General features: G+C 42.2%; 1 protein-coding gene across 1 annotated transcript in view; it reads right to left on the reverse strand.

Moving 5' to 3' along the window:
• Window positions 1-12,434, reverse strand: part of LOC311136550 (protocadherin-15-like) — a gene marked incomplete at both ends in the record, with an annotated part of 186,647 nt that overhangs the window by 37,887 nt on the left and 136,326 nt on the right. The window contains 2 exon segments of the mRNA XM_084170724.1: window positions 8,529-8,641; window positions 8,779-8,919. Of these exon segments, the coding sequence (XP_084026850.1) occupies window positions 8,529-8,641; window positions 8,779-8,919 (254 nt within the window).

Raw genomic sequence — 12,434 nt, forward strand, 5'->3', positions numbered from 1 at the left:
CCATTATTTCCCCACAGAGAGACTAATCCCACGGCTGTTAGGCCGGTACAACCCGTCCTTCCTGCCCTGCCTGGGAAACACACAGCTAGTTACACCCCCTGCCTTTTCCCCGCCACTGCTCCACTAACCTGTACGTCAAGGACAGAGCATGGCGATTGCCTTTAGCATGACCACTGCTTAGCAGGCAGGCTGTGACACAACGTTGCACGTTCGTTAAGTCATCCTTGTGTGTATGTACTGTGTAATGACGAATAAACAATCGAATGCAGGGTTTTTCCGCTTTCAATTGCTTACAGGGCTGCTTACTTCACAGAGACAGTGTAAAAGCCCATCTTGCCTTGGATGATACGTTTTCCCTCATGTTAATTCATGCACTAGTCTTACTCAGGAGGGGCAGATGAAAAAAGCTAATTCACACATCCACGGAGGTAAGCAGAAAATAGACAGTGATTGCTGTGATCGTCAAAATGACAAACTCAGAAGTGGTTCCGCTGGTGGTTGATTTAGTGAAACTCACTCCGGCTTCATTAAGTGTTTTTATGAGATAAGCGGCGTGGAAGGAAAACGCACAGACGGCAGGTTTGGGTGGCCATCTTCACAGTTAGTTCCACTCGGAGGGGGAATCCACTGGCGCCACTTGCCAGACAGAGCTTCTAACAGCCAACCTCACATCACATTACACACACTAAATAAATCTCCTCTATAATATCAAGCTCTTCGTCAGCCCTATGCAAATTCATGGTCATTGATGTTCTGAATCAACCCACCTCATACACTTATTAAAATCTTGACAGATTCCAAATGTTCTTGTCTTAGAAGTTTAAAGACTGAGCTTCAGATATAAGACAAATGTCTCTATCATCCAATCAGGTGATCCAATAACCTTTCAACCCAGCTCAAGGACGCCAGACTCTTACATTGTAACGCCATTATACATTAGGCTACATCATATGCCGCGTTCTAAACTGAACAGTTGATAAAATGCTGAATATTACATCCAAATGGCTGCAACACATAGATTGGTTGAAATGGTGTGACAGGACAGTGAATTATTGATTGGCATAGCACTGGGACCTGAATCCACTGATACTGAGTTAAATTGGTTATTGGTGCCTGAGAGGCCCTCAGACGGAGTAGGGAGGGATGGAGGGAAGGAGGGAGGCATTATCCTGTGGACTGTAAGTTGACTAGTACAGTATGTGGTATTTTATTAGGATCACCATTAGCAGCTACTCTTCCTGGGGTCCACACAAAACATGAAACATGACATAATACAGAACATTAATAGAGAAGAACAGCTCAAGAACAGAACTACATCAATTTAAAAAAGGCACACGTAGCCTACAGTGAGGGAAAAAAGTATTTGATCCCCTGCTGATTTTGTACGTTTGCCCACTGACAAAGAAATGATCGGTCTATAATTTTAATGGTAGGTTTATTTGAACAGTGAGAGACAGAATAACAACAACAAAATCCAGAAAAACACATGTTATGAATTGATTTGCATTTTAATGAGGGAAATAAGTATTTGACCCCCTCTCAATCAGAAAGATGTCTGGCTCCCAGGTGTCTTTTATACAGGTAACAAAATGAGATTAGGAGCACACTCTTAAAGGGAGTGCTCCTAATCTCAGTTTGTTACCTGTATAAAAGACACCTGTCCACAGAAGCAATCAATCAATCAGATTACAAACTCTCCACCATGGCCAAGACCAAAGAGCTCTCCAAGGATTTCAGGGACAAGATTGTAGACCTACACAAGGCTGGAATGGGCTACAAAACCATCGCCAAGCAGCTTGGTGAGAATGTGACAACAGTTGGTGCGATTATTCGCAAATGGAAGAAACACAAAATAACTGTCAATCTCCCTCTGTCTGGGGCTCCATGCAAGATCTCACCTCGTGGAGTTGCAATGATCATGAGAACGGTGAGGAATCAGCCCAGAACTACACGGGAGGATCTTGTCGAATTGGTCAATTGATACATTTTCAAGTCATAACTATAGAGAACATACAAAAATGATATGGTAATACAAAATGTAAGTTTACACACTCCCAGGAATGTCATACATGATGGATCATTAGCTTATACACTAACTTTCACACATCTAGATGGCTGGGCGGGGTGGGTGTGGAGCCAGAGACAGCAGGGGTTCAAACTGTAGAACCCAGTTCCTACATTTGAATATAAAAATTGATTTTTATCAAACAAAACTATGCTACATTTTATCTCTGGGATCCTTAGGATGACAAATCAGAGCATGATTACTGAATGTAAGTACATTATTTACCTTCAGAGGTGAATGTATCAAACCAGTAGTGGTGATAGGTTTTTTGTTGTTGTTCACTCTCCTCAAACAATAGCATGGCATTTTTTCACTGTAATAGCTACTATAAATTGGACAGTGCAGTTAGATTAACACGAATTTAAGCTTTCTGCCCCGGTTAGGACATCTTACTTTGTGCATGACACAAGTAATTTTTCCAACAATTGTTTACAGACAGATTATTTCACTTATAATTCACTGTATCACAATTCCAGTGGGTCAGAAGTTTACATACACTAAGTTGACTGTGCCTTTAAACAGCTTGGGAAATTCCAGAAAATTATGTCATGGCTTTAGAAGCTTCTGATAGGCTAATTGACATAATTTGAGTAAATTGGAGGTGTACCTGTGGATGTATTTCAAAGCCTATCTTCAAACTCAGTGCCTCTTTGCTTGACATCATAGGAAAATCAAAAGAAATCAGTCAAGACCTCAAAAAAATAATTGTAGACCTCCACCACAAGTCTGGATCATCCTTGGGAGCAATTAACAAACGCCTGAAGGTACCACGTTCATCTGTACAAACAATAGTATGCAAGTATAAACACCATGGGACCACGCAGCCGTCATACCGCTCAGGAAGGAGATGCTTTCTGTCTCCTAGAGATGAACGTACTTTGGTGCGAAAAGTGCAAATCAATCCCAGAACAATAGCAAAGGGCCTTGTGAAGATGATGGAGGAAACAGGTACAAAGGTATCTACAGTAAAACGAGTCCTGTATCGACATAACCTGAAAGGCCGCAGAGCAAGGAAGAAGCCACTGCTCCAAAACCGCCATAAAAAACCCAGACTACGGTTTGCAACTGCACATGGGGACAAAGATCGTACTTTTTGGAGAAATGTCCTCTTGTCTGATGAAACAAAAATATAGAACTGTTTGGCCATAATGACCCTCGTTATGTTTGGAGGAAAAAGGGGGTTGCTTGCAAGCCGAAGAACACCATCCCAACCGTGAAGCACGGGGGTGGCAGCATCATGCTATGGGGGTGCTTTGCTGCAGGAGGGACTGGTGCACTTCACAAAATAGGTGGCATCATGAGGAAGGAAAATTATGTGGATATATTGAAGCAATATCTCAAGACATTAGTCCGGAAGTTAAAGCTTGGTCGCAAATGGGTCTTCCAAATGGACAATGACCTCAAGCATACTTCCAAAGTTGTGGCAAAATGGCTTAAGGACAACAAAGTCAAGGTATTGGAGTGGCCATCAAAAAGCCCTGACCTCAATCCTATAGAAAATGTGAGGGCAGAACTGAAAAAGCGTGTGCGAGCAAGGAGGCCTACAAACCGACTCATTTACACCAGCTCTGTCAGGAGGAATGGGCCAAAATTCACCCAACGTATTGTGGGAAGCTTGTGGAAGGCTACCCGAAATGTTTGACCCAAGTTAAACAATTTAAAGGCAATGCTACCAAATACTAATTGAGTGAATGTAAACTTCTGACCCACTGGGAATGTGATGAAAGAAATAAAAGCTGAAAGAAATCATTCTCTCTACTATTATTCTGACATTTCACATTCTTAAAATAAAGTGGTGATCCTAACTGATCTAAAACAGAGAATTTTTACTAGGATTAAATGTCAGGAATTGTGAAAAACAGAGTTTAAATGTATTTGGCTAAGGTGTATGTAAACTTACGACTTCAACTGTATATAAAGCATATTGAGATGTTGAAAACTTTAAATGGACTTCATGGGTATCAAACACACTTGATATTCGGTATTGAAAATTAGTCTATGTGGTGGGGTAAAAATCATTGTTGCTCAAATGGCTTTCGGACACACAATAAAATTAGGGTTCCTCAAGGTTCTTTTGGAAGGGTGATGGTTCTCTTTTTGTGATAATTAAAATATAGGGGCGGCGGCTCATTAGAATATTTCGGGGTGTGGTTTACGCACAGCTCTTTTTGTGCAACCGTGAGTGAGAGTGTCATTCAAGTTAATCTAATATGTTGTGTTATGCTATTAGATACAATGAATGACAAAGGCCTGTGATGGTGTGTTATAAAAGACTCATGTGTGGCCTTGTGTAATTGCAGTGGTTCTCAATTTTCTCCTCAGGAACCCCAAGTTGTTCTAGAGCTAGAACACCTGATTCAACTTGTTAATTAACACAATAATAAAACCTATGGAAATGTAACAACATAATATCGCTATTAAACTAGAATCAAAAAAACCTATATGGTTCTACAAATAACCTTTGAGATTGAGAAAGGTTATTTCGAGAACCATTCTCTATAAAGGTCCTATATAACCCCCGAAAGGGTTGTAACCATAGCGGAACGCTTTTTTGGTGCTATATATAACTTTTTTTAATGGTTCTTTATAGTACAGTGGTTACCAACCTTTTCTGAGTCAAGTTCACTTTCGCATTCAAAAAGCAAGCCGAGATCTACCACTCAGATATTTTTTTAAACATGACTTTCAAAAAATGTAACATTAACGTAATAAAACAGTTATGTAGGAATGAGGTTTGTGTAGTAGACCTAATACATTATCAGAGTATTATGGCTATATGCCTGGCCTGCCAATATTGTACTTCTCAGACCATATTATATTTAAAAACTTTGATAACAAAATAGATCAGTCGGTGTAGCACTTGCAAGGCACAGCTGAACATAAATTGAAATGATTTGCAAATAATTTGCTTTTTTATTTTACTAGGTATCTGCATCTGATGGTCATGGTGCTTTGAAGACAACTGGGAACAAAAAAAAAAGTCAAATCATGACGTCCGTGATCTTCAGGTCGGAAAGTCGGAGCTCTAGAAAAATGCCAGAGTTTCCGATTTTGAATTCCGACTTCGATGACCGATTTGGAATTCCGAGTTGATGACTGTTCAAAAATATTTTTTCCCAGTCGGATCTAGTTTTTTTCGAGTTCCCAGTTGTCTTGAACGCACTGAAGGGGGAAGTCGAAGATTTCCGAGTTCCCAGTTTTGAACACGGCAGTATACTCAGCGGAGGGAGAGAGAGAGCAGCAGAGGGTCCGTCTCTCACGGTCTCTACTCTCTCCTTCCTTTCCTCCGGTGAGACTGACCAGAGAGAGGGGACAGATCTTCCACCTGATGGCAAAACACGAGTTGCACCGCACCTGCCTCTTGCACAAATTCATGTTGTTCCTATGACCAGAGAATGTGAAATATTCCTCGATATTAAAATAGACATGAAGCTGATAATAATAAAAATGCAGGGCTATCTGTCACGTATCCTCCCGTTGTTCCCCTCTGGCGCTCTGATTCGCCGGTCTACTGAGCCACTGGTCTGAGCGCACCACCTCGGCAACACCGGAATGGAAACCCAACGCACCCTAATCACCTCCAGTGCACCTGCACCTCATCATCACCTCTCGCTAACTTTTTTAAATTTTCATTATGGAAATCAATAATAGCAATTTAGTAAGCCATAGCTCCAGCATGCTGATCCATCTAGAGTCAATGCCAGGGGAGCTGAATGTATTAGCCCCTTACAGTCATATATGTACAATACTTAATTCAATAAAAGCGCTATAATTCATGCAGAGCAAGTGCACTCTACCCTTTGAGAAAACAAAAGCGTGTGGTGGTACAGTACATTTGCTGCACTACACACTCTAGCTGTGAGCTATTATAAATATTCATTAAACACTAGCAATAAAAGCTTAACTGACAGTTTCCATATCGCCTCTAACCCCTTCAGAAAATATATCCACAGTTTAGCATTCTCTTAAATACCTTAACATCTCCACAAAGGGGCATTAAACGAAGAGTACTTAACAATGTTTTGTCAGTATTTTACAACTGTACATTGTAACCTAAAAAGCTGGAGATCTATACAGCCTCTAAGCAGAGAAGAGAAAAACCTGTGCTCTGACCACATTAACTCATAAAAGAGGAAGCCTGTGCTCTGACCATATGACCTCATAAAACAGGAAAACCTGTGCTCTGACTATATGACCTCATAAAATAGGAAAACCTGTGTTCTGACCATATGACCTCATAAAAGAGGAAAGCCTGTGCTCTGACCATGATCTCATAAAACAGGAAAACCTGTGCTCTGACCATATGACCTAAAAAATTGGAAAACCAATGCTCTAACCATATGACCTCAAAAAAGAGGAAAACCTGTGCTCTGACCATGATCTCATAAAAGAGGAATACCTGTGCTCTGACCATATGACCTCATAAAATAGGAAAACCTGTGTGCTGACTATATGACCTCATAAAAGAGGAAAGCCTGTGCTCTGACCAACATATCATAAAACAGGAAAACCTGTGCTCTGACCATATGACCTCATAAAAGAGGAAAAACTGTGCTCTGACCATGATCTCATAAAAAATGAATACTTGTGCTCTGACCATATGACCTCATAAAAGAGGAAAACCTGTGCTCTGACCATATGACCTTATAAAACAGGAAAACCTGTGCTCTGACCATATGACCTCATAAAAGAGGAAAACCTGTGCTCTGACCATATGACCTCATAAAAGAGGTAAACCTGTGCTCTGACCATATAACCTCATAAAATAGCAAAACCTGTGCTCTGACCATATGACCTCATAAAAGCACAGAGCACTGTCATAGGCTACATCGTGTGACATGTCGACCAGTGTCCGCGGCTCAACTTTGATCAAATAATAATCTACAGTCGTGGTCAAACGTTTTGAGAATGACACAAATATTAATTTTCACAAAGTCTGCTACGTCAGTTTTTATGATGGCAATTTGCATATACTCCAGAATATTATAAAGAGTGATCAGATGAATTGCAATTAATTGCAAAGTCCCTCTTTGCCATGAAAATGAACTTAATCCCCCAAAAACATTTCCACTGCATTTCAGCCCTGCCACAAAAGGACCAGCTGACATCATGTCAGTGATTATCTTGTTAACACAGGTGAGAGTGTTGACGAGGACAAGGCTGGATATCACTCTGTCATGCTGATTGAGTTAGAATAACAGACTGTAAGCTTTAAAAGGAGGGTGGTGCTTGAAATCATTGTTCTTCCTCTGTTAACCATGGTTACCTGCAAGGAAACACGTGCCGTCATCATTGCTTTGCACAAAAAGGGCAAGGATATTGCTGCTAGTAAGATTGCACCTAAATCAACCATTTATCGGATCATCAAGAACTTCAAGGAGAGAGGTTCAATTGTTGTGAAGAAGGCTTCAGGGCGCCCAAGAAAGTCCAGCAAGCGCCATGACCGTCTCCTAAAGTTGATTCAGCTGCGGGATCGGGGCACCACCAATGCAGAGCTTGCTCAGGAATGGCAGCAGGCAGGTGTGAGTGCATCTGCACGCACAGTGAGGCGAAGACTTTTGGAGGATGGCCTGGTGTCAAGAAGGGCAGCGAGGAAGCCACTTCTCTCCAGGAAAAACATCAGGGACAGACTGATATTCTGCAAAAGGTACAGGGATTGGACTGCTGAGGACTGGGGTAAAGTAATTTTCTCTGATGAATCCCCTTTCCGATTGTTTGGGGCATCCGGAAAAAAAGCTCGTCCAGAGAAGACAAGGTGAGCGCTACCATCAGTCCTGTGTCATGCCAACAGTAAAGCATCCTGAGACCATTCATGTGTGGGGTTGCTTCTCAGCCAAGGGAGTGGGCTCACTCACAATTTTGCCTAAGAACACAGCCATGAATAAAGAATGGTACCAATACATCCTCCAAGAGCAACTTCTCCCAACCATCCAAGAACAGTTTGGTGACGAACAATGCCTTTTCCAGCATGATGGAGCAAAAGTGATAACTAAGTGGCTCGGGGAACAAAACATCGACATTTTGGGGAAACTCCCAAGACCTTAATCCCATTGAGAACTTGTGGTCAATCCTCAAGAGGCGGGTGGACAAACAAAACCCCACAAATTCTGACAAACTCTAAGCATTGATTATGCAAGAATGGGCTGCCATCAGTCAGGATGTGGCCCGGAAATTAATTGACAGCATGCCAGGGCGGATTGCAGAGGTCTTGAAAAAGAAGGGTCAACACTGCAAATATTGATTATTTGCATAAACTTAATGTAATTGTCAATAAAAGCCTTTGACACTTATGGAATGCTTGTAATTATACTTCAGTATACCATAGTAACATCTGACAAAAATATCTAAAAACACTGAAGCAGCTAACTTTGTGAAGACCAATCCTTGTGTCATTCTCAAAACTTTTGACCACGACTGTACATCAAATAATAGTCTACATGACAGTCCTGTCCATGTAGTGTACCTGTATTCCTCCTGGGTGAAAACTGGTATGATGGACGGTTGCAGGACAGTGATAACCACCAGGGTCTTGTTGACTTTCATTGGCTCCCCGTCGTCATAGGCAACAATAACCAGCTGAAGAGGGGAAATAAAATAAATTTGATGAATACATGAAGAAAGTGGAACATGGGGTGTCACTCAATTGCTCCACTCAGTTATGTTCTTAGAACCCCCCCCCAAAAAAAAAAAATTGTAGATGTGTATGTACTCACACTAAACACTAGATTGGGCTCTTCATTGAGGTTGACTCGTGTGATGACGCTGCCTGTGACTTCGTCCACGTCAAAGATGCTGCCACTGTAAGGGTTCTCATCCAGGTCCATTCTGTAATGCACATGGCTGGCAGGGGTGCCCTGTGAACAGGAAAACACACACCTCCTATTCATTCATCTGCAATGACAGGACGATCACAACCAAATGCATAAGGGCTGTCTACCCAAGGCTCTAAGTGGGACCGCAAGGTATTTTACGTATTCTAAGACCTGTTTGTGAACTCATGTTGCCTTTGCAGGCAGGGAGGCAGACAGAGAGGCAGGAGGAGGTGGCGACTCGGTTGGGTGTCTATATCATTTCGGCCGGTGAAGTGAGGCGGAAGGAGAGAGCCTCCAGGGGGAGCGAACCACCCCTGGTGGCAGCGAAGTGTCAAACAAATCCATTTACTAACAGCATAAATGCCACAACAAATGTGTGAAATCTGCCCAATAAATTATTCAAAAGTAGGGCGCTATATAGGCAATGCTAAATCATAATCTCTCTCTCTCGCTCTCTTAAAAAATGTCTCCAAGTTGATTTTCAAGCAAACATCACAGTAAACTAATAATTTAAGAAAAAGTGAGTGTTTGACAGAGGACTAAAATAACCCTTCTTCCTAGCGTCTTGAGATGCTGAGAGCAGCCCTGCGTGTGCCCAGTAGCTTAGCTGGCAGGAAAGACAAGACCAAGCTCTCCATCTATGTTTCAGCCTTCTAACGAATAGGAGATTAGTCTTCCCAGTCAATAGCCAGTCATGAGCAGGCTTGCAGTGCCTTCCCTTATTTTAATAGAGAGAAAGCTACACTTTCAACAGCAAATTTTTGTTTAGCTTCCTCAACTTTCACAGTGTGAGATCATAACATTTAGTGACAAAGCAACTACTCTGCTTATCAGATTGATTAAAGGGGGAGGGGTTCTCTCTAGGGTGGGGTGTTTAATAATAGCAGTATAATGAATGCTTATTGTGTAGCTTGTTCATAGGATCGTGTTAATTGCGAATCGCATATAAAACATTATTAGACAAGATGGGAAATGAGAGGAGTAATTGAACTCCTGATACCAGAAGCCCAACAGAGTGTGATTACCTTCCTCTCATTAACAACTGATATTCTCTATTGTGACACCAAACCTTCCCTCCCTGCATGAATACTGAACAGTTGGAAGAAGACATTGAACAGCTTGCACAGTGCAATGAATTCACCTGTGAGATGTTAGATAAAACAACAGAACAGACCCAAAGAGACTTGACTTGAGTCACATCCAGCATTGACTTGAGTTTAAAAAAGTATTATGTCTTTGAAGACCAACTTGGACATAGGATAGATTATGCTACAAAAGCTGATATTAAAGACAGACCATTGTCTCTGAGATGCTGAGGACAGGGGAGGGAACAGTGGCACAGTGACATAACATCTGCAGTGTGGACCAGCATTTTCACAGACCCCCACCATCCACAGCTTATCTGTCAACAAACTTGGATGGAAAGAAAGAAAGAAAGAAAGAAAGAAAGAAAGAAAGAAAGAAAGAAAGAAAGAAAGAAAGAAAGAAAGAAAGAAAGAAAGAAAGAAAGAAAGAAAGAAAGAAAGAAAGAAAGAAAGAAAGAAAGAAAGAAAGAAAGAAAGAAAGAAAGAAAGAGAGCGAGCGAGAGAGTGAGAGAGGTAGAGAAAGAGCGAGAGAGGATGGAGAGAGCGGGGAAGAAGAGAGGGAGGGAAGTAGCCGAAAGAGAGAGTGAAAACAAGAGGGAGATTCTCTGCTCTGTCTCCTCGCCTGAATTTATGACCAGGAGTGACCTGTGTGTGTGTGACTCTGGGGGGCTAGCCCGCTTTGAGGCTCCAGTCAGGCAAGGTGCCAGGAAGGCTCTGTGGCGTCTCCCTCTCCCTCCCCGTCTCTTTCAGTGATTCATCTCGCAGCTCAGCTTAAGAACCTGCCTTTCCTGTCATCTCAGAACTGCTTTACATACTACTGAGGGAGAGGAGTGATGTGGTGTGGGGCGCTGGCAGCCCCAGTCCCAGCCCAGCCAAGGCCTCCCACTCATGCAGAAAGATATCACAGGGGCTCAGTTCGGCCTGCCAAGCCTGCCAGGCAGGGGTGGTCTCCAGCAGGGCAAGCCTGGACCTCCGCTGGTGCTCTCTACTCTTCTTTTCCTCTGCTCCCTTTTCCTTTTCTGTCCTGTTTCCTGCTCTTCTTTCATTCTCTCCTCTAATCTATCGACTGCTGTGACCTTTAACAACGCTTTAGAATAACTTTACCTATGACAGGACGGGTAAGTTAAAGGGTAAACTGTCTTTATACAGTAAGCACTGCTGATGTCATATTGTACCACTATGCACTAGCTACATGTGTGTAAATATGTAATATTATCTATGTGTTTGTGAAATGCCTTAGACTATTACCACTGCATATCAATTGACTGTTATCATTCATTAATAACATTTGCTCTGTGCGTTATTTGCTCTGAGAGACCGTAAGTCATCTACCAATGTGATGGGTGAATTTGTGAAATCAAGCAGTTAATATCATTGTATATTCAGGAGCTTGTTGCTGAGGCACGGATGATTCTCCACGCCTTGAGACGTCGGCTTGGTAACACTGGCATTATTTCTTCAGGCCACAGGCCAATGAAATCCCACAACACAGTAAGCATCTGGAATATGCTCCTATATGATATGCAGAAGGCAGATTGCTTTCTGCCTGCAGGTCCACCCATGGCTATAAAATGTAAGAACATGTAGTGATATCAACCTCTCTCATAGATAACCTATAACTTATGTAGGAATGAACAAATCGACCAACACAAAACATTATAAATAAATGAAAGCCCAAAATAATGAGACATAGCCTCCATCGGAAATAATAGCATAACACAACCAAAACACATTACAACAACTCCAACTCCTACCGATGTACACTACATTTATTTTATTTTATTTTTATTTCACCTTTATTTAACCAGGTAAGCCAGTTGAGAACAAGTTCATGGTCAAAGGTATGTGGACACCTGCTCGTCGAACATCTTATTCCAAAATCATGGGCATTAATATGGAGTTAGTCTCCCCTTTGCTGCTATAACAGCCTCCACTCTTCTGGGAAGGCTTTCCACTAGATATTGGAACATTGCTGCGGGGACTTGCTTCCATTCAGCCACAAGAGCATTAGTGAGGTCGGGTACTGATGTTGGGCGATTAGGCCTGGCTCGCAGTCGGTGTTCCAATTAATCCCAAAGGTGTTCGATGGGGTTGAGGTTAGGGCTCTGTGCAAGCCAGTCAAGTTCTTCCACACCGATCTCGACAAACCATTTCTGTATGGACCTCGCTTTGTGCACGGGGGCATTATCATGCTGAAACAGGAAAGGGCCTTCCCCAAACTGTTGCCACAAAGTTGGAAGCACAGAATCATCTAGAATTTCATTGTATGCTGTAGCGTTAAGATTTCCCTTCACTGGAACTAAGGGGTCTAGCCTGAACCATGAAAAACAGCCCTAGACCATTATTCCTCCTCCACTAAACTTTACAGTTGGCACTATGTATTCAGGCAGGAAGCGTTCTCCTGGCATCCGCCAAACCCAGATTTGTACTTCGGACTGCCAGATGGTGAAGCGTGATTCATCACTCCAGAGA

Source organism: Coregonus lavaretus, assembly GCF_964263955.1.
Source record: "Coregonus lavaretus genome assembly, chromosome: 1".
Lineage (NCBI taxonomy): Eukaryota > Metazoa > Chordata > Actinopteri > Salmoniformes > Salmonidae > Coregonus > Coregonus lavaretus.